General features: G+C 38.8%; 1 protein-coding gene across 20 annotated transcripts in view; it reads left to right on the top strand.

Moving 5' to 3' along the window:
* LOC108703029 (leucine-rich repeat flightless-interacting protein 2-like) overlaps positions 1-23,739 on the top strand; it is a 72,618-nt gene that overhangs the window by 29,090 nt on the left and 19,789 nt on the right. For 3 of the 20 annotated variants that reach the window (XM_041578400.1, XM_041578401.1, XM_041578402.1), the window contains 12 exons: positions 9,511-9,528; positions 10,094-10,141; positions 10,746-10,790; positions 11,715-11,807; positions 11,934-11,984; positions 12,875-12,931; positions 13,789-13,845; positions 15,758-15,838; positions 16,142-16,186; positions 16,451-16,516; positions 19,322-19,399; positions 23,371-23,406. In XM_041578400.1, the coding sequence (XP_041434334.1) occupies positions 9,511-9,528; positions 10,094-10,141; positions 10,746-10,790; positions 11,715-11,807; positions 11,934-11,984; positions 12,875-12,931; positions 13,789-13,845; positions 15,758-15,838; positions 16,142-16,186; positions 16,451-16,516; positions 19,322-19,399; positions 23,371-23,406 (675 nt within the window). The remainder of the gene's footprint in view (positions 1-9,510; positions 9,529-10,093; positions 10,142-10,745; positions 10,791-11,714; positions 11,808-11,933; positions 11,985-12,874; positions 12,932-13,788; positions 13,846-15,757; positions 15,839-16,141; positions 16,187-16,450; positions 16,517-19,321; positions 19,400-23,370; positions 23,407-23,739) is intronic. The other 17 variants (XM_041578411.1, XM_018238933.2, XM_041578410.1 and 14 more) reach the window with 13 other exon arrangements.

The raw sequence follows: 23,739 nt of genomic DNA, 5'->3' as shown, positions 1-23,739 counted from the left end.
GCAAAGGTGGCAACCCTAGCAGTGGAGCTTCTGTATGTGTGTGCTCTCACATTGGTGGTTCGACCTTTGCAATGTTATATATAACATGAGATCCCTACTCGGGTTCACAACCAATGCAACTGTATTAAGGCCATGGCCATGGGTGTATAATAGACTAGTGAATATAAAGTGCTAGTGATCAATAAGGTAAGGCAGCACAGCAGTGCAAATGTCTTACCTATCCACATGTTTAAAGGGCTTTTCATATAAACGCAATGTACAGGATTTTGTAAATGTAGGTCATAACTCTCACACTTGGGGGCAGATTTACTAAGGTTTGAATGGTAAATTAGAATTTTGAAATTTTTTTTGGTCAACAATTTCGAATTTAAACCACCAACTTGAATTCTAATTCGAATGTGAGATTTATCACACCACTAACCTGGAAACCGTTCTAATTCGATACTTTGCCACCTAAAACCTGCCGAATTCATGTAGAAGTCTATGGCAGAGGTCCCTTGAACCATTTGAAGATGTTTATATTATAGAGGATGTTTTTTCAGAGGAAACCTCGATTAGAATTCGATTTGGATTTTCGGTTTGTTTCTATTCGATCAAATGTTAGATGTTCGAGTTTTTTCTTAAATAACCTCCCATTCGAGTTGTGAGTACATTCAAATTGACTATTGTTTAAAAGAATTCACATAACTTTGAAATTCGACCTTTGAGAAATACCCTCTGGGTGTAGCATTTCTTTGGGAAGCTGCAGTTCAACTTGTGCTTTGGTGGTGCTGCTTTAGGGTAGGGGCACACTGGGCAATTCAGGGAAATTTGGTCGCCTGGCGTCTAATCGCCTCGTCTTTGTGGCGACAAATCTCCCCAAAACACCTTCCCTCTGTCTTGCGCCGGCTATAATGAAAAGTCGCCTGAGGTATGGCACACTTCGTATTCCGAAGTCGCCCGTAGTTGCCTCAAGAGGAATCTTCTGAATACACAGCGCCGCATGTGCCATGTCGCAGGCGAATTTAAATTATAGCCGGCGCATGACAGAGGGAAAGACGAGGCGATTAGTCGCCAGGCGACTGAACCCTTTCTGAATCACCCAGTGTGCCCCTACCCTTAAAAGAAGGACCAATGACGAAGATGTTTTTGTTAGGGTATTTACACAGCATGGCTTCTTTTCTACTTCCTCTAACAAGATCAGCTTAAATCATTAGCAGAATCCCAGTAAAGGGGGGTAGGGTCACCTGAACTGCATTCCCAGACTGACAACAGAGAGCTGCAGACAAGTGTCTAGTGGTGGTGAGATTGACAAGTATTTTGAATGAAATTTTTTTTCTGTTTGTGGTGTGTGTAGTTCAAATAAGGTTCTTATCCTTGTGAAAAAGTGTGTATGTGTGTAATCGAAAATATAAAACATACAGATTGAATGGTGGTGTTGTATCTGCTCAACCAGAGAAAGGGGTTTAATGCTTTGTAATATTACCCTTACTATTAACAGTTGTCTACATAATGACGGGCTATACATAAAACCAATCAGCAGGCAGCATATACTGGTCACCTGTTTAAAAGCAAACCTCTTATTGGTTGCTATGGGTTACTGGGTTACTGCTCCTGGGCAAACTTAGTGCCTTTAATTACATAACCCCTTTATAGTTTTATTGATCTACACATAAGGAATATTCCTTTTACACAGTTGTAGTGTTACGTCACATTACTCTGCACATCACGTTTGTTTCCCGCCATACAATGTATTTATTTCGATGTTTGAGTTTCCGGTTCACTTTGAAAACGACTGGCTTTCCAGTCAAAACGTTAGTTTGTACCCACAATAAAAATATTTTTTTACATTTAACACTGTTGCTGAACTGCAAAGAAAAAACGCAAAGAAAAAACTTACTTACTGCACCCAGACCCTTCTGAAACGAGTTCTGACTTTTCTTGGATATTTAGCAAATAATGTACCCCCTCTTGTAAAATATAAGGATATTAGTCATAGGATGTAAATCACACAGAAGTTTAATTAACTAGTGCTCACTGTTTTGTTAAATGTCAAACATTAAAGAAATTGGTGCACTATGCCAGTAACTGTACCGTTATAAATCAAAAAAGAAAAAATGTCCAAAACAATTTAATGAATGGAGAAAAATACTCACAGTTCACCCCAGTCCATGGGTGCAAAAATCTGGAACAGCAAAAGGTTGTGAGTTTTCCCCCAAAGTAAAGACCAAAATTATAATTTAAAAATTCAAATCATTTATTAGGACATACAGATGACCGCCTAACGCGTTTTGTGCTACTCGGGCACTTACTCATAGGCTGTTTTGTTAAATGCCTCAACAGCCTCCAGCAACAGTTTTTTTTAAAGCCAAATTAACTGTAACTATAGGATAAAATCTGCATATAACTAATTATAAACCTGCTCCATATTCTTTTTCTTATTACTATTGTTTTGCACACAGTGACTACTGTGCCCTACAATAAGAGTGGCTTGGCTTCTTAGCCGAATTCCAGTCTAAACTTGAGAAGAGATGTTAAGTGGTGATTGCATTCTCTGTAAATATCAAGCTACTTGAACTGCTGACTGTTTTTTCTTTCTCCCTGTGAATGAATGCGAGGCTTATGTGAACACACAGAAAGAGAAGCTCTCTCTGGGTTGAGGCACAGGATCTGGAAGCAGAGTGTTCCATGTTTGGTTTCATTCATAACATGTATGCCAGGGTACAGCAGCAATAATGTGGCTTTGGTTTTCATTTGGGTGTTTTCATTGCCTACTTAAGTAGCTCAGTAGGGCTGTATGACCAAATGAATGCATTTAAAACCTGAGAACTGTGGTCAGTAAATGAGGCAAAAAGCAATTTGGCCAGAATGGGGTTGTAGGAAAGATCTATATCGGGTGATTTACAGTCTTTGGGGTGGGACTGTTGTTGCTGCTTTATTGGGCATAGGTTAAAGCCAAATGTGGTGTTATTAAAAATACCCTCGGTAGCATAATTATGCCAAAAATGCCTTCACATCGAAATGAATTTGCATTGGCCAAATAGCAAACACAAGCACCTCTTAAAGAGATATTGACACCAGAAAATGATCTTTTTTTATATCCATCATAACATTAACATTGAATACTATTTATAATTTTGCCATAAAAGTATTTGCCTGAAGCTTTTATATTTCCTTTCTTACCCCTATGTTCCTCTATGAGGGAGCTTCCATATTTGTGCAGCAGTAGTCCATTAGCATTAGAAACTCTAACTGACAGACTGAGAAAGGACAGTCAGGTTGGCAAAACAGTCAGGTTTAGGAACATAACGTAACAATTACTTAAAGCAGAACTATCAGCAAAAAATGATCAACGTGACCTATAGGTAACTTTTAATGTAGATTAATATTTTGAAAAGAACATTTTTAGTGTCGGTATCACTTTAATGAGACTGTGCCACTGCACCGTTAAGTGGAACATGGAACCTCATTATTAGTGGTGCCATCTGGGTCATTACATATATACATAATTATGCAAATGATGTAGTGCATCATGGGGAAAAGAGAAGTTACTGATTATCACAATGGAGTATAGGAAGGTTAAAAAAAAACCAAAAAAAGCACCTGGCTGAAATTACCTTGAATGGGATTGTGTTTATTCACTGGTGTAGTTACACCATTGAGGGAATATTTAGAAGCAAAGTAAAAAGGCCATATGTGGTATAATCCTAAAAGTCCAAAGTAGCCCTAAATTTTGTTACACTAAGGGGCCGATTCACTAAATTCGAGTGAAGGATTCGAATTTCGAAGTATTTTTTGGGCTACTTCGACCATCGAATGGGCTACTTCGACCTTCGACTACGACTTCGAATCGAAGGATTTGAACTAAAAATCGTTCGACTATTTGACCGTTCGATAGTCGAAGTACTGTCTCTTTAAAAAAAACTACGACCCCCTAGTTCGGCAGCTAAAAGCTACCGAAGTCAATGTTAGCCTATGGGGAAGGTCCCCATAGGCTTTCCTAAGTTTTTTTGATCGAAGGATATTCCTTCGATCGTTGGATTAAAATCCTTCGAATCGTTCGATTGAAGGAATAATCCTTCGATCGTACGATCGCAGTATTTGCGCTAAATCCTTCGACTTCGATATTCGAAGTCGAAGGATTTCAATTCCTAGTCGAATATCGAGGGTTAATTAACCCTCGATATTCGACCCTTAGCAAATCAGCCCCTAAAAGTAATTGTAAAAATGTCTTACAAAGCTAATATGCTTAAAAATGATTTTATATGTAGTCAAAGTGGCATAGCCTAAAGTGTGTATATTAAAAAAGCTTGCAACACATAAGGACTTGTATATAAATATTTTATTTTATTATTTCACAAAAAGTACCATTGTTTTGGCTCAGGTACAATCCTGATGAAGGCTCTGTAACTGATCTTTGTTCTTTCTATGCATTAATAATGCATTTATAATTTATATTCACATAAATCCTGCTGATTGTCACAACAATAGATATCCATATATATATATTATATATCCCAAGCACTTTTCATTGTAATTATATTATTATTGCCTATCTGTATTTCTCCCCTTGGAGCAGGAAAATTATACAGTGTCCTGATTGGTTGACCCATGTGAAGAATAAATAGGGTATTTAGGTGATTTCAAAACAGAGAAGGGAGAGAGACATTGAAAATAAGCTGTTAATCGCAGAGTTCAATAGTAAAATGCAGCATAACAAAGTAATATAAGAACTGGCTGAAGTAGCACTATGGGATAGTTCTAATTTTTTTAAAGAGGATATGTACCGTTTAAGAGAGCTAACATTTTTGGAGACTATTGTAGGTACTTCTAGTAGCAGTACTGCAAATGATGCTGCAAGGAAGGACCACAAGACAGCTTTCTATGGCAGTTTTTAGAGATATATGGGTCATTTACTAAGTGCAGGACATGAAAAGTGCAGAACTAGCACAATTTTTATTTTTATATTTATGAGAGGTGGGCAGGGTAAGGCGAATAGTCACCCCCCTCTTTCACCCCCTAAAAATAAATTTTTTGTGTGTCAGTCAGACATCCAAGTTAAGATGGCCATACATGGGCAGATTTTGGTTGGCAATTTGCCCCTTCTGATAGAGTCAGATATCTAGCCAGCAGATTTAAAAGCCCATTATGATTTTGTTGTTGGCCTGGTCAGCCCAATTTGACATAGAATGTAGGTAGCCAAATTGTGACCTTGCCAAACAAGTAGAATTTATGGTATGTCATATCTCCCAACATTTTGGAAATAGAAAGAGGGACAAAAATATTTGCTGCACAAAGCATTTCTGACCACACCCATTTTTGTGACCACGCCCCATAATTACCATTATTCACAAAATTTTGCAGGTTCTGAAAGTTTGAACACATTTCGTGGTTTTTATGTGTACAGTTTTGCTAATGAAGTTGAATTGCCCTTTAAGCTACAAGTCACAGTTTCCCCAAGAGACCTGCTTATCTTAAATTGTTATTAATTGTTTTGTTGCTTATCCTAAATTGTAACAAAAGTATTGAAGTGCAACTGCCACATATTCTGGGCTCTCTGCCAAAAGTCAATTACGTTTTAGAAACTTTGTATCTTTTTCTGGCTGTTCAGTGCAGGAGATCAAAGAGAAAGTTGGGACCTTAGCCTATGGGGGGGACCTCCTACAATCAATTTGGAGTCATTTGCTCATTTTTTGAAAAAAAAAAATTCTAAAAAAACTCAAATCAAATTAGTTCGAATTCAATTTGAGTTTATTCACCCATTTTTTAAAAAAAACATTTTTTAGAAACTCCTATAAACTTGAAATTCGACCCTTGATAAATCTGCCCCTTGGTAGGAATGCTATGTTTCGCCTGGGTCATTGTACTTACTGCCTGTCCTATGGCAGGTGGTAAGAAAAGGGCTGCCTTGTGCCAGTTGTTGCTGAACTTTACACCTACCACTGGATTTTTAAATTGGTGCGAGGTGTGGCATGAAACTCTGGCCAAAGTGAATAAACCCTAAGGAACACTTAGAACTTTTGTACCCCTTACTGCTCATCTGTAGGTAAGTCCTTAGCAAGAAAAGTCCTAGCTAGATGCTGCTTTGTGGCATATGATATTACAACGTATAATAAAAAAATTGGCGAAAACTGTTCGACCCGATTACAAAAATGTTCCTGGGGCAGTGGCACATGAGTCAGGTACATTAAATCATCAATGATCTCACTGCCTGATACTCCTCACAGATCTAATGGTACAAACCCAAAGTGCAGAGTGAAATTGATTAACACCTCTGCTGCCATGTATGAAAACTTTTGCAAATACTCCGCAAGCGACAGATTTACAGTCAAAAAGTCAAATTTAGGTCAGTGAGCTCAGCATGCAATTGTCATATAGTGTTCACATTCACTGTTGCAATAACCTTATGGAACCGGTTGAGCAATTGCTGGGAACTCTCATAATATTAGGGATGCATTGAATCCAGGATTCGGTTCGGGATTAGGCCAAGGTTTCGGCCTTTTGTCAGCAGGATTCAGATTCGTCCGAATCCTTCTGCCCGGTCGAACTGAATGCGAATCCTAATTAGCATATGCAAATGCAAATTAGGGGCGGGGAGGGAAATCTCATGACTTTTTGTCACAAAACAAGGAAGTAAGAAATGTTTTCCCCTTCCCTCCCCTTAATTTTCTTTTCAGACTTTTCCCTATTTGTCTTTCAGTATCTCATTCAAGCAACTTGCCTGGTTGCTATGGTAAATTGGACCTTAGCAACCAGATAGCTACCACAATTCCGAACTGGAGAGCTGCTGAACAATCGTTCAAAAAACAGCAAAAAATTACCAATTGTAAACTGTCTCTGAATATTACTGTCTACATTATATTCAATTTATTTTTCAAGGTGAACTATCCCTTTAAATTGAATACTATGATGGCACTAGTTTAAATCTTTTTTTGGATTATGGGTTTCAAGATACAGGTATTGAACCTGTTATCCAGAATGCTCGGGACCTGGGGTTTTCCGGATAATGGATATTTCTGTAATTTGGATCTTTATACCTTGTTTACTATAAAATCATGTAAACATGAAATAAACCCAAATGGTTTTGCCTCCAATGAGGATTCATTATATCCTAGTTTGGATCAAGTACAAGGCACTGTTTTATTATTACAGAGAAAAAGGAAATCAGTTTTAAACTTTTGGATTATTTGGAAAAATGTAGTCTATGGGAGACAGCCTTCTCTTAATTCAGAGCTTTCTGGATAACGGGTTTCCAGATAATGGATCCCATACCTGTAATAGGTCCTATATCTGTAACAAGTATCTATTGATAAAAACCGAACCACATGGAGGGAAAATGTGTGTTTCTGTTGGCAGCCCTACCCGGTTCTTCTTGCTTTGTTCTCTGTTAATCCAGTTAGTGTGAATGGTATCATAAACCCTCCAGTAATTATTTGTTCTCAGACGCGTACATTATAAGTGTTTTGACAGTTCATTGTGACATTTGCAAAAGCAGGAAATAATGATGAATGCAGAGACATTGGCCATAACACATAGGACTCACCAGTGAGTGTGCTGGGATTTACTTACAATGTATCACATTACTTATATGTGCTAATTTAATGTATTCCAACCTGCTTCTGGCATGTGGTTATGGAATTAAAATGGAATCAGTGGTGGAGCAGAACCCTGCTCACTAGGCATTTTGCTATTTTTGTATGTTTGGACAGTCCGACTGCAAGGTTACCTTGAATTCCACATGAAATATACCTGCTTGCTGTGTAAACAGTGAGACTTGACAAGCTCCTTTTAACTGAGTGCATCACAGGTATTTAGGGTAGAAGCCAATACACCTGCTTCTCACTGGGACAGAAAAGCTTAGCAAACTCTGTACCTTTCTTGTGTCCCAGCTATAACTGTAACTATAGACTCTGAATTCTGTGTTTGGTGGTCACACCTTGGATCTATGACATGAGAAAGTGACCTACTGAAATGTGCTGTCACCGGGAATAACCATCTTTAGTTGGATACAGGACACGACATGATATTTGAGGGAAAAAAGTGAAATTCATTTTACTGAAAGGGTGACCTTCCATCAGGTGTGGGGTAATCTAATAGTAAATCAGTTAAAATATGCAGGGACAGATGAAAATCTGAGGCCTTCAAAAGCACTTTAACATTTAATAGACCAACAGGTTCACTCATATATTGTATTGTAGGTGTATTTGTAACCAGCTTCATTTGCAACCCCATTAAATCTAATAACAGTGAATTAGTGACTGTGACTGCATTATATTTTTAGCCTACCAGTTTTTCTGGAAACACCACTAAAGTTGGGGACATGTAGGAAGACACGCCACATTAAAACCTTTGATGGTATTTAGTATTACTAAGCACTCCAGCTATTCCAAAGCTAATCCACACATCTCTCTGCTTATCGCACATAAGTTCTGGAATAATATAATAGAGTTCTTTCCTAATTGCTTCAACTAACTTTTGCAGGGGTGGTTCACCTTCGTTAACTTTTAAGGTAAATCCACACTAGGCGTTTTTCTGAGATTGGGTCGCCTGGCGACTAATCGCCTAGTTTTTGACCAATCTCCCCAAACGCCTGACTCTGCACCGGCTTAAAATGAAAAAACGCCGGCGCTAATCACACGCGACGGTTCGTTTTCCGTAGTCACCCGAAGTTGATTCACAAGGAAACTTCGGGCGACTTCGGAAAACAAATCGCCGCGTGTGATTAGCGCCAGCGTTTTTTCATTTTAGCCGGCGCAGAGTGAGGGAAGGCGTTTGGGGAGATTGGTCGCTGCAAAAACGAGGCGATTAGTTGCCAGGCGACCAAATCTCCCCAAAACGCCCAGTGTGGCCTGACCCTTAGTATGTTATCGAATGGCCAATTCTAAACAACTTTTCAATTAGTCTTCCTTATTTTTTTTTTATAGTTTATAATTGATTTGCCTTCTTCTCCTGACTCTTTCTAGCTTTCAAAGGGGGTCACTCACCCCCTCTAAAAACAAATGCTCTCTAAAGCTAACCATTTATTGTTATTGCTACTTTTTATTACTCATCTTTCTGTTCCAACCCTCCCCTAATAATATTCCATATTCTCATTCAAATCGATGCATGGTTGTTAGGGTAATTTGGACCCTAGCAACCCGACTGCTGACACTGCAAATTGGAAAGCTGCTGAATAAAAAGCAAAATAACTCAAAAACCACAAATAATAAAAAATGAAAACCAATTGCTTTTCTCAGAACATCGCTCCCTACATCATACTAAAAGTTAACTCAAAGGTGAACAAGCCCTTTATGAAAGTAAATAAAAAATACTGCAGTAAAGAATTTTCACTTACAAGATATATAAGAATATCATAACATTGGAGTCCCATGTAAAAACATATTTTTTTCTGTATTCTTTTACATTTATATTGCCTATATATTACTTATTACCAAAATACATAAAGTACAGTGGAAGTCGGTGTTCTTTTCTTTAAGCAGCTTATTGCATCTTTCTGCTTTAAACTCACTCTCTCTCTCTTGCCTCTTGCAGATCTACCAGGTTCAGAAGGTAAATGCTCTCTCTTCTTCCACTTGTATTCAGTGGCGTAACTAGATGTTACTGGGCCCCGCAGCAAATTAATTTTAGGGTCCTGTTTTACCAATAAAGTTGAAATTGAACATTATTTGGGTCTCATGGGGCCCCCTATACCTCCTGGGCCCCCTACAGCCACAAGGTCTGCTTCCTCTATAGTTACGCACATGCTTATATTTGTGCTCTCTACTTCATCTCTATACAGCACATATGTATACATTTATATGCATAAATACACAAATATTTATATGAATAGGGCATATATCTACACATACTGTATGAGTTTTTGTCATAGCAACATGGCACAGGAAAGATGGGGTCAGTAACACTCGCAGAACTAAAGCTGAAAACATGTGATATTACATAATTATACAAATTATTTTGGCCAAAGCCACCCATTGGTTGTTTTTAGACGAAATGTAGCAAGTGCAACCCTACATGTATCATGTTCTTAGGTCTGGTCTTTCTCGTTGCTGTATTACTAATAATTTCGTGTTCATTTTCTGTGTCTAATTTCTTTACTTTTATTTTCATTCTTCAGAAATATTGTGGCTCGGATGCCAAATGGGGAGACATTGAACAGTGGATGGTAGGCAGCAACAGTTTCACCCCATACCCTTTTCAGATATTTTATGTGTTGAGGGCAGTGAGAAATACTCTCAGTGGCATGAATAAACAAAATCTGCTTCTCCATGTTCCATCTTGAAATTTTATATATATTCTATTTTTTTGGCACCCCATTATGGAGTCTTTAGTAGAGCATGGTTTACACAGAATTCTATTAACTATTAGAAATCTGTACAAATTATAAATTGTGTTGGCCATAGGTTATAATCTATGGGGTATGCCGCCTCAGTGTTGCTGAATTCTTTATTAAATAGCTTGAAAGTTAATTTTCAAAAGCTTTTGTTGCAAAGTTAATATTCCCACATAATTAAATTTTTTTCCCGAAAATGTCCTCAAATTTAATCAGGGGAAAAAAAACCCTTTAGCTAAAACTACCCCTGAAGTCTGGCAAGTTCTAAGTGTGAGTGAGTTTCTTCCTCTGTGCTGGTAAACTCATTCCTGTCCAGTGTTTTACTGCTTTGTATCTCCATTTCCTGCTTTCCCCGGCCCCTTGTGTTTCTGGGTCCCTTCTGCCCATGCTCTCAGCTGCTTCATGTATTTCTCCTTTTCCTGCGCTGCATTTCCAGGAAGACAGTGAGCGATACTCACACAGAGCACGGAGGACTCAACAGGTCAGTTTGTCCTCACATTTTCCCGGAACAAACAAGCTCTTTTATCCAGACTGTAAGGTGTATTAACTGGAATATAATGAGGAGAAAATGAAAAGTGTGCTTAATGATCTTTGACAATCGTTACCACCACTACTTGTATTTTGAGTTTTCAGTTCTTCATTAAGTCGAGCCAATCTATTTGTATGATCAGTAGATATATGGAAGATTTGGCACATGTGGCAAATTCTCCACCTATCTTTTTCAGCCATCATAAGTACATGAACCCAACAGTGCAGCTTCTAATTCACAATTTGGGCTCAAAAGCTGCTAGGCGTCATCAGTTTCCATTGAACAGATGACAGTCTATACTGCCACGTTACTTTGCTTCTTCTGTGTTGGAGAATACACCATGGTTGCCATGTGTCCTGTGGAAAACAGTGGCAGACACAAAACCCCTCTCTGTCATGACTAATGTTCTTTAATGACAAGCACAATGGCTGACACATAAAGAACAGTGACAGGTGGACCTCTGGGCAAAAATATTTACACTATTTCAAGGGTAGAAAATCGGCCCATTTTGAGCAGCAACAAATTGAAAGGGGCTTTTTGACTGCTAATGTTCTCCGCCACAGGGGAACTGCACTCAAAATGCATTGTGTTATAATGGCATAAAGGGAGGAGCTGTTTCTTTGCCTGCAACACATTTTCGCACCTCTATTTTGCTTTTATCGATATTCCAGGGGACTGTAGTGAAAAGGTGGTGTTCTACTTTTATATGGTTATTTGCAAAGGGGGATGGGGCGGACCAACTTTTAGGCCAGAAAATGGGGTCTTGAGACTAAGAAGACATAAAACAGGCACTATTATAAATCCGCACTTGATGCTATAACTTAATACAACATGCTGCAGATGAACAATCAGCAGTCTAATAACTTTGTGTTACAGGGTTTGCAACTTATATACGTAGCGCAAACTCCTAAGATGACCCAGTTCTATTTTAATGGACTAAAAGAAGAAAGGTTAGCTGAATTGTGCAGGGTTGGTAATTGATATCAAAGTTGTATGTTTCTTTTGCACTTTCCTTGGTCTATCCTCTCACTCTTTATATATTCTTTCCTCTTTTTTTTCTTGCTCTCGCAACTCTTTGTCTTTTCATTGGTGCAGGGTGCTGATGATGATGACCTTATTTCTGTTGGGAGTAGGAGCAGCCTGAGGGTCAGTATACCTATATGGTTTTATTTGCAAGTGCAATTCCTAAGAGTGTACAATTTAACCATTGCTCAGTGCTGTGTGAGTTTGAGCACAGTCTACCTCAGAAACTAAGCCACTAACTTATTTAACTGACATAAAGCTTGAATGGAAGTACTACTACCTTGGTCTGTTGAGCTTTTAATGTAACCTGACTGATAGATGAAGTATCCACTTGCCCTGTCTGACTGAGCAGTAATGACCACCACTGAAACTCTTTCATCATACTTTTCATACCTTTTGACAATGACTTCTGTTATATCTGTGATATTCATCATTGGTATTTATCATACACATTGGGGGTCATTTATCAACACTGGGCAAATTTCCCTATGGGCAAGTAACCCATGGCAGCCAATTAAATTTCTGCATTCATTGTTCTACTTGCAGCTGGCTTTAAAAAGCTAATCACTGATTGGTTGTTATAGGTAACTGCCCTTGGGCAAATTTGCCCAGTGTTAATAAATGAGCCTCATTGTGTGGTTTTGTGTTCTACTAAATGAATATTTCTGTGTGTGTTTTAACCATTGTACTTTAAAACCTGGTTTCGTTTAAAGTTCTTTTTTCATATCATGCGGCTATGGCCTTTGAGAATGAATGGAGTTAGCATGTGAAAAATACTAATAGCTTAATTGCTTTAACCTCTTGGCTGCTGCAATATTCTGCTACTAAATAATAGCTTATATGATGATATCCAACCCACCGGTTCAGTAGGAATCATGGCATGCGGCAATACAAAGCACCTCCTTGCATGCTCATCTTGCATAAACATGCATCTCTCCATTGTTTTGTATTCTGTATAGTGTAAAAGTCAGATCTACACACATTGCTTAGTCCTTCTTTCTTTTCTCTAACAGACCAATGGTTACGAGGATGAATTACTTGGAGCGACTCAATATAGGAATTCCAGCAGGGTCAGTGGAGCTGCTGTATTTAGGCAGTCTAGAATGCATTTTAGTTTGGCATTTGCTGGTTGCTTAGCTATTTTTTGCCAAACTGCCATACTGTATTTGGCAAATCACCACCCTTATGGTACTAGCCTGTTTTCCTAGTATTTGGACATTCCAAAATGTAGAAGTCCTTATATAGTATTATAGTGGTTAAGCAACTTCAAAGGAGAACTAAACTCTAAAAATTAATATGGCAAAATACATCATATCTCCTAAAATGACCTTATTGCATCAGCCTAAAGTTTCAGCTTCTCAATCGCAGCAATGATTCAGGATTTCAAACGTGTCACAGGGGGTCACCATCTTGGAAAGTGTTGACACTCATATGCTCATTGGGCACTGAGCAGTTGTTGAGAAGCTAAGCTTAGCTGTTGTAGCAAATTATGAAGCAGAAAATGAGGTTGGCCTGTAATATAAGATTATGCTACAGTGCTAATTAGTAAATTCTGAAGCTGGTTGCTGTGCTTCCATGTAGTAATATCTGTATTAATTACTAATCAGCCTTATATTGTGACATTTCTATTCTCGATATTCAGTATATTGTGAGTGGGTCCCTAAGCTCAGTAAGTGACAGCAGCACAGAACATGTGCAGTGAATCAGCAGAAAAGAAGATGGGGAGCTACTGGGGCATCTTTGGAGGCACAGATTTTTACTGCTAAAGGGCTGTGGTTGCCTTGGGCTGGTACAGAAGCCCAGAATACTCTATAATGTACAACATTTCCAGCCTACTTCTTTAGTTAAGTTTTAGTTCTCCTTTAACTTACTAACAAGTGTCTCCAACAAATATTTGCAAATGTTTTTGTTTGCCTTGTGTCTCCAGAGTTCCACTGGCAGTGGGGAGACCTACCAGTCCTCACGGGCACTCCCCCGAGATGAGGTGTGCATTCCGTTCTCTCTAGGCATGTGTGTGGCACATGAATGTTGTCCCCAAAGTTAATGACAGAAACTAATAAGTGTGAATTTTTTTTTAGTCTTGATGGTAGTATACTTTTTTCTAAGGCGAGAGCTGTATTTTTAAAGGACCAATAACACCAAGAAAAGTAATTGGGTATATATGCCCTTTTGTTGCTTCAATGGCTCAAATATAATTTTTATAATTAAGCTGTTGTGCAGCAATGGTGGGAGGTAAACAGGAGTCAAATGTCATTCCTGGATTTCTACAGAACTATAAAATTAAAAACTGCCTTGTCCTATTTTATAGTAAAAATTATTGTAGTTGCTGATGAGCAGCAACAAACTTTAAGTTTGAAGAAAAAAATATATACTATTTATGGTGTAACTGGTCCTTTAATTATTAAAGGACTTTTTATTCTTTAAAGCTTTTAAAGATTATTTGACTGGCAAGAAGACCTGCCAAATAATATTAGCTACGTTAATGCTTTATATTGATTCGGTAATTGTATGGAAAAGGTTGAAACATTGCCAAAAAATGGGTTATTTAGTCTGAGCATAAGTGGCTGGCATTGAGTCAGGCAGCTATTAAAATATGGGTTTAACATAACTTCCTGGCACCGGGAATTGTCACTCTTTGTATCACAACAACAACTGCTTAAATATATATTTATACAGTGAAACCTTCATTTTACTTTTTTTTTTTTTTTGCCACCAATTTATAATTCATCTTAGTTGGTGCTTCCATTTACATCATGTTTTCAAAGATTTTACAACAAAGTTTTTGTTCCCAAAAAAATGTCCTCTGTGAATGTAATTATTAGTGAAATAAAGAGGTTTACAATACAAAGCAGATGCATATTTTGCCATGGTTCTGCCTGTAAATAGTCAAGTCCAATTAGCCTGCACCAATCACTTACTTTAGGTTGTGCATGTGACTGTCAGAGAGTTCTTGCACATGCCCCCCCCCCATAGTGTAGCATTAATGCTCCTTGTCATTAGCACAGTAACTATTGTATGTCAAAGTAAAACTGAGTCCTGTGCTTATATCCTTTCTTGAAGAATAAGTTGCTCTAACAAATTTCCCTGATTCTATATTTACCTGGATTTTACTATTTTTTCAGGTCCCCTGAAAACGTAAAATGGGGTTTCTACTGTACCTTTAAAGGATAAACAAATCCTTAATAAAAAAAAACTCCTTCCCCCTACCCTACATAGACCCCCCCCTCAGCCTGCTACCCGGGTAAATGCCCCTAACTCTTTACTTACCCCTCCGTGCAGATTCTGTCCAGCGGAGTTCACAGCAGCCATCTTCTTCTCTTTGGTAATCTTCTGAATGAGACCGATGGAGTGGCGCATGCGCAGTTGGAAACATTTTCTGATTCGCAACAACTGCACATGTGCCGAAACTCACGAAAATTGCCGAAGCCCGGTCTCATTACGAATATTACCAAAGCAGCTGAAGATGGCGTCCGTGAACTACGCTGAACAGAATCTGCACGGAGGGGTAAGTAAAGAATTAGGGGCATATGCCCAGGGGGGCAGGGTTTTTTTTATTAAGGATTTGTTTCTCCTTTAAGAATCTGTGTATATCAGCAAAGCTTTGGGCTGTTAAACAATATGTCCACAAATAATCAGCTGAAGGATGTTAAACTATGTTTAATTATGAAACAAAGCTCTGTATAACCCATATTTTAGTGAGGCCAGCTAGTGTAAATAGCTTTGGCTGGTAAGATATTAACTCTAGCACAGTTTTGCTGATACTGACCACTTGCTTTATCAGTTTAGGGGCTGACATTAGGTGCAAGGCTTTTTAGTATGTGACTTGTGTGTTCTAACATAATGTTGTTGTGATTCATCCTATACTCTTTGAGTGTTCATGTTTTCCCTGAATATAGAGCACTTACTACTCAGATATGAGCTTGGCCAGCGCTCCACTGACCTCCAAACCACAGCAGGCAATGCACAATGGAAACCGGGTCTGTTCTTGCCTTCTTTTCCTTTGTCAATCCAGTTTTATTGATAATTTTTCATTCATACATGTAGCTGCTGCATTCACAACATCCAGACATTGACAGTATGTATGTACAGTAGGCAAGGAGGCATGCAATCCCTGCCCTATAAGTTGATCCTATAGTAGTACAGTGTGGTCCCTGCTGTTGATGTCTTTTGTCAATGCTTACTGTTTGTTGGATCAAGTTGATCTTTGTTCTATCTATTGCTTGCTATAGGGACGACTCATATACTGATATCTTATTAGGTTCTCTGCTTCTCTCCTGCAGCCCTCTCTGCTCAACTGCAACTCTCTCCCTTCCAGATCTCAACGGGTGGGTTTTCATTTCTTCTCTCCTTTACCCTCTCATTTATTCTCTCGCCTTCTAATAAACGATTGTTGCTTTTCTCTATTTTCACTAGTGTATTCTGCCTTCCTCAAACTACATTTCATGTCTCATTGACATGACTCCTCCTTTGTTATGTTTTTCTCTCTTGCTCACTTGTGTTCTTTACCCTATGATATTGATGATTTCTCGTCTTTTATTCCTCCTCTGTTTCTTTTGTTCCTTTTTGCTGGCCATGTTCTCCGATTTCAGGGCTCACTGTATGATGATGGTATCGCAAGTGGCAGTCGGCGTTACAGTTCCTCTAGTTCCAAGCCTGTAAGAGAATTATTATTACATCCTTCTCTTGTTTCCTGTGACAGTGCATGAATAGTTGTGCTTAGAGTAAGTTAGGTAATTCTAGTATCTGGTAGTCTTAGTAAACTGTTGTAAGTAACCGCGTAAGAGGCAAAATAGACAAGATATTACTATAAAGTGTTGGAGAATGCAAACCAATCTGTAGACTGTATAGGAAGAAAGAGGGAAGTTAAACTGCCATGTTATAGGTCACTGATGATGAAGCCTCATGTTTAAAATGGCCCTATCTTTAAAAAGACATAAACTAGAAACTGTTTAGTGTGAGCCTATTTGAGATGTTACTAAGATATTTGAGATACCCGGTCCTCTCACCCGTAGGCCAGATATTCAGTTTGGAACAACTTTCCCACACACGGATGGTTAAATTGAACTGCTCGCCATGTCTGTTGTCCACTGGAAAATGTTTGAAGTTATTGTATGGTAAAGTTGACCATACAGGTAATACGTAATTCTGATACAGAATTAGCAGATTATTAGCCCATATATTCAGTCCATAGCAAGCTTTGTTCTTTCGCCCTTTTGCTATCTGATCATATCCATATATTTGAATGCATGGATCAAGAGCGATTTTGCCTAGCATTTAACATGGCCGCAGCAGTAGGTGTGGCTATCTTCGCTTATACTTTCTAAACAGACTCAACCTTGTTTTAATAAAGAGCTTTATAGTTTCAGTAAATATGCATAAAGATTTAGGAGAGTGCCAAAATACTACTGTAGTATTTAAAGGGTTGCCTATCCATTGCACTTCTGCAAGTATAAATAAGGAGAACTATTCAATTCCACATATTAACTAATGAGAACACTCTCCTGGCTACAGTACACAGCCAGTCTCCCATATTAATTAGATTACCTACTTTGTGCAACACGTGTTCTGCATAGCAATAAAGACATAAAAATAGAAAAAGGTAAAAGATGCCACACAAGTCTACCCGTGAGCAGCCTGTGAAGCCTCGCCATGCTCTCTTATCTGTACGGAGAGCTCTGCCACCCTGCTGTTCCCAAAATTCTCCCCACCCCCTCCATAGAAAGCTGGGAATGGCTTTATCAGAGCTGTATGCCTAATAACCTCTTGCACACCAGTTTATTTTTAGAATGACGCTTAGCTAGTGGATTTCAAATATGTGATAGGGGCTGCTTAAGGGAAAGCTGGTAGGGGAGAGGAGTCATGTGATAAGAAAAGGATACGTTGATGATGGAATGGAAAGGAAAAAGAGCTACACTACTGAGAAATAGAGTATATATGCTCTTTGTCCTTGTATAGAAAAAGTGCAAGCAGTATTTTTGGGTATGTTTGCATAGCTACATATAAGATGAAATTACCATATTGATGGTGACATTCTATAATCCGTTTAGTAGACATGGTTCTGTTGCTGTCTATACAGAATGCCTCAGAATATACACCTATAAATGAGTATTGGCCATACCCTTTATTAGGGCCATACTGCCATGGAAAATGAAGGTCCTCTACGGTAGTATAGGAATGGGATCCATTATCTACAAAGCTTCTAATTTCGGGAGGCCATCTCCCATTGAATCCATTTTAATCAAATAATTCAAAATCATTAAAAATGATTCCTTTTTTTCACTGTGATAATAAACAGTTCCTTGTACTTGATCCTAACTAAGATATAATGAATTCTTACTGAAGTTAAAAAAAATTGGGTATAATGTTTAAATGATTTTTCAGTAGACTGGTATGGGGATCCAAATTATGAAGTGATATGGAAAACCCCAGGTCCTGCACTTTCCAGATAACAGGTCCCATACCTGTATATCATGTAGTTATGAATATCACTGAGTAACTTAAACTAAGACTATAGATAGCCTGGCTGTAACTAGGAAGACGCTTGTCCTAAATGCCAAAATGCTACTGTAGTAAGAAATGTGATAGTTTAACATAAGATTACCTCTAAAGAATCACACGCCATGTCACAAAACTTCCATTACAAGTATATTTCTGTTGAAGCTGACAGTTCCGTTATTAAAGGGCAACTAAAGTCTAAAATAGAATAATGTTAGAAATGCTGTATTATGTATACTAAATATAAACATGAACTTACTGCACCAGCAGCCTAATAAGACAAATGATTTATGCTTTCAAAGTTGGCGCAGGGGGCTGTCATCTTGTAACTTTGTTAGACATTTCTGCAATATCAAGACTCGCACATGCTCAGTGTGGTCTGGGCTTCAGTTGGGAGGTTAAGCTTAGGGATCGTCATAAATTATCAAAACAGCACAAGTCAAATAATACCTGCCATAGAAGCCAATACAGCAAGACTGATTAATAATCATAATATAGAGACTGCACTGCGTCTCTGGATACAAATCTCTACAGGGAATCCAACAATGCTGCTCGAGTTCTGGGAAGTAAGGTGGGGGGGGCTCCCCCTGCCTTTTGAAAGTATGATCGTTTACCTGCACAGCAGTTGGGGACCATCTGACAATTCCAACAGCAGTAAAAGAAGGGGGAATTGCACTGCATACAGTCAGGTTTATGATAAAAACTGTAGACATCTTTTAATTAAAGTATATTGGAGATAGATTTCTTTTTCATTAAAGAAAGTAAAAATTGGATTTTATATTTTTGCCTTTACATGCCCTTTAATGTTACTTTAATTCTAGTAAATGTCCTTACTGGCAGCAGTGCGCTGATTCATTTTCCTCCTAACTTTATCTGCTCAGCCCTTAAATATTCATCTTTCTCATATGTGAATAACGTCCTCTTCTTTTCTCTTTCTGTCTGTCTCTCTTGCTTGTATTTGAAAGCCGTCAGAATACAGTTGCTACCTGGGCTCTGGATCACGTGCTTCCTCTCGTGCCAGTTCTGCCCGTGCCAGCCCTGTGGTGAGATTTCTTTTGATTTTAACCCATGCTGCACTGTATAACTAATAGTTATGTGCTGCTGCTACTACAGGTTTCACTGTATAAACACAGAGTGCTCTTGGGTCTGTGGATCAGTCTGTTCTAAATCTGTTCCTGGGATAGTTTATTTTGGGACTGGGTCTAGTTTGTTTTTCCTGACAAGAATCATTGTGGCTAAGTTACTAAAGTAGTTTATTGCACCATTGCAGTTTAAAATAACAACCAATCGGTTAGTTTTAGTTTACTATTTGTTAAGCTGCCCATTCACTGTAAGATCCGCAGGTTGTAAAGTCTATTAATCAGCCTAGTCTTAAGACCTCCATGCCCTGTTCTTACCAGCAGCTAGATAATTCACATAATTCTTAGTAAATTGGGCCAGAACTCAAAATTATTGAAAGTCTGAAATTATTGTTGTACGAAAGCCGAATTGGCGTGTTGATCAGGCAGTGTATGGTCTCCTAAAGACACACGGAGCTGTAGGCTCTTCTGCTCTCCCATGTATTTTTGGAGATAGAGTGAAGCTCATCCACTCCGTGCCTCATCGCAGTTGATTTGAATTAGATCCACCTGTGGGCACTCACGTGGAAGCAGAGAAAGGAGGTATCTTCAGGATGACCTATGTTCTGCTCTGTGTGACTTCACTCAAATGGAAGCTGCTAAAATGAATGGGGCACGGGCACAGAGTGCATGCACTTCTCTTAAGCTGGCCATAGACGCAAAGATCCGATTCAAGGATTCAAGGATTCGTACGATATTCGGACCGTGTGTGGAGAGTCCTGACATTTTTCGTCCGGTGGAGTTTGGTCGATCGGACAGGCTGCGGATAATATCTCTGCGTGTATTGCCGATCGTACGATTTTCAGAGGGAGACTGTCACCAGCTTTAACTATCGTACGATTGCTGTCAGGGGCAGAACATCAGCTGATCTGTTCTTACAACTTTATATTTGATCTGAATGGTAAGACTTTGATCTTTATGGTTAGTGGCAGGTCGGAACATGGGAAAGTCCGATCGTACGTTGATTCGTACGATCGGATCTTTGTGTCCGTGGCCAGCTTTAGACTGTAAAAATATGTAGCCTGAGAGCAAAAGATCCTACAGCACCATGTGCCCATAACCTAAAATAGCACTCTGTATCTAAAGTAACAATCGTGGTTTCTTCAGATCCTTCTTTATAGTGACAGGTGATAACCCTGAGAACACAATAAATATACACATAATGTAGGTTTTTGTGCCTCTGGATTTCACTTTGTGAAACAATATTTAGGATGCTGAGAGTTGTAGTACAGTTAGCTAGGAACTCCATGCTATAAATGGGACCTTTAAACTTAGTGTCTCCAGCTGTTGCTGAACTCCTGCTTTTAGAATATCAAAAACAGCCAGGTGGTTAAAAGTTGTACTTCAGCAACAGCATCACAACTCTAGATCTACTTAAAGGGGTTGTTCATCTTCAGACAGTTTTTTCAGTTCAATTGGTTTCACATAGTTCACCAGAAAATTTTTTTTTAATTGCCTACTATTTTTGACCGTTTTTCTAATTTAAGTGTAAAGTATTATTTTTCACCTTCCAAAGCAGCTCTGGGAGGGGGGTCGCCAACACTTTAACGGTTTAAATTGATACATTTAGTTGATACATTTGTTATCTTTGTCCCTGCTGACAAAGCGCATGTGCTAAAGCACACGTGGCGATTAGTTTTCCAAAGTCGCCCGAAGTTTCCTCGTAACTTCGGGCGACTTTGGAAAACGAATCACCGCGTGTGCTTTAGCGCAGTAGATTTTTTCATTTTAGCCAGCACAAGAGAGAGGGAAGGCATTCGGGGAGATTGGTCGCCGCAAAGACGAGGCAATTAGTCGCCAGGCAACTAAATCTCCCGAATTGCCCAGTGTGCCCCTACCCTAACAGCTGCTTTTAGAATTGATACTATTGTTGCTAATATTACACAGATACTGCTGAGAAATGTACCCACTAATTGTATCAACTAAATGTAGCAAATTGTAACAGTTCAGAATCGAATAGAAATATCTAATTAAAGTGTGGATTTGGATGTCTTTCTTGTAGCAGTTTCATTATAACGCTTCTCACTCTGTTAATTAGAACTCAGAACCTCCTGGTTGCGCTGTGTTCCGCCGGGGCTCTGCTTGTGGCAGTGTCAGCACTCTGAGCCATATTGATGACGTCTCTGTTGTGTGTATATGTTTGGGTGTGTGCATGAAAGGTTCTTATAATGACTACTGTGAGCTAACCTGTTACACACCCTCAGTGACTAACCCCTAACTTTAATGGCAACTAAAACTTATGCACAGCACCGGATTCAGAGGAAAAGAACATATACTAATATATTAGTGCAGTCAGAAAATGTTTAGTCTGTCGGTTGCAGATGGTTGTAGATATTCATTTGGCAACTTTCATATTCAAGTATAAGTCATATATCTATAGGATAGGTGGGAGAATAGACCTCTCTTATTGGCAAAAGGTGCTGAGACTGCATTGTTACAGAGCAGTGGACACTACCAGCCTCTGTGATGTTTGTCTTTTAGCAGGGGAATGCGGTTCAAAATAAATTTATATTTACGTCCACACAGTGCCAAAGAAGCCACTGACGCACATGGACTAATTCATTTAAAGCTGAATAAAGTGACATTATGAAGATCACAGAATTCTGAATTTCCATCTCCTATGAACTCCAATTTTTGAAAAATGATTTCCTTTTTCTCTATAATAATAAAATAGTACATTTTACTTGAGCTAGACTAAGATATAATTAATCCTTAAAGGGATACTGTCATGGGAAAAAAAAATTTTTTCAAAATGAATCAGTTAATAGCGCTGATCCAGCAGAATTCTGCACTGAAATCCATTTCTCAAAAGAGCAAACAGATTTTTTTAAATTCAATTTTGAAATCTGACATGGGGCTAGACATATTGTCAATTTCCCAGCTGCCCTAAGTCATGTGACTTGTGCTCTGATAAACTTCAATCACTCTTTACTGCTGTACTGCAAGTCCGAGTGATATCACCCCCCTCCCTTTTACCCTCCAGCAGCCAAACAAAAGAACAATGGGAAGGTAACCAGATAACAGCTCCCTAACACAAGATAACAGCTGCGTGGTAGATGTAAGAACAACACTCAATAGTAAAAACCCATGTCCCACTAAGACACATTCAGTTACATTGAGAAGGAAAAACAGCAGCCTGCCAGAAAGCATTTCTCTCCTAAAGTGCAGGCACAAGTCACATGACCAGGGAGAGCTGGGAAATTGACAAAATGTCTAGCCCCATGTCAGATTTCAAAATTGAATATAAAAAAATCTGTTTGCTCTTGTGAGAAATGGATTTCAGTGCAGAATTCTGCTGGAGCAGCACTATTAACTGATGCATTTTGAAAAAAACATGTTTTCCGATGACACGATCCCTTTAAGGTATGAAGATCCAAATTATCTGTAAAACTCCAGGTTCCGAGCATTCTTGATAACAGGTCCCATACCTGGAGTATAGATATTGGTCGGTTCTGAAATCAGGCAGGTTTACAGATATCATCTGCTGATATACTATGTCAGCCTCTGCATGGTGCTTTGCCACATGAGGAAACAGAAGTAATGCAATAGTTGTACTCTATCTGATACATTTGAGAAGGTCTGTAATCTGTGGCCCCTCATCTGTTGAGGGCTTTCTTGTTGGAAATTGTGTAGTGATAAAGCACAAAGTTGGAGTTTTTGCATGGTTTTGCCTTTTGTAAATCTACTCCAGGCCTATGTGTATTATGCATGCAGAAAAGAATGCAAGGTGCAAACCACTGCCCCCTGGTGGCAAGCATTGAGCAGTCTTGCACATCACATAGTAAGTAATATGGACCAAAAGCTCCTGTGAGTTGGATCCTATGAGGTATATGTATGTTATTACTTACACAGTAATCTTTAAAACATTATAAAGTACATATCATTTCTTTTTACAGGTGGAAGAGAGACCAGAAAAAGACTTTTCTGAAAAGGTAAGAAGGACCACATTGTCTGAAAAGGTAAGAAGGACCACATTGTCTGAAAACAACTTAATACCAAGGGGAGCGTTTCTCTCAATGACCAAGGTCTGTGTGAAGGTCTTAAGACCTCATCATTGGGAGGCCACAGCATTAGGCATTCTTTGCTGCTAAATTGCCATGATCCTTACATACAACATCAGCAATAACATAATGAATTCTCAAATTATCTGCCTGTCCCCAGCAGTCAAACCAAGCGGTGAAACCTAACTGGACCTACTTTGATTAGATGGTCACACTGGGTGATCTACTCTTCCTATGATAATGCCGGAAGCAATTAAAAACTAC

The sequence above is a fragment of the Xenopus laevis genome, chromosome 9_10S (genome assembly GCF_017654675.1).
Source record: "Xenopus laevis strain J_2021 chromosome 9_10S, Xenopus_laevis_v10.1, whole genome shotgun sequence".
NCBI classification, from domain to species: Eukaryota; Metazoa; Chordata; class Amphibia; order Anura; family Pipidae; genus Xenopus; species Xenopus laevis.
The sequence above is the reverse complement of the archived record's forward strand: the minus strand, read 5'-3'. Positions and strand labels throughout refer to the sequence as shown.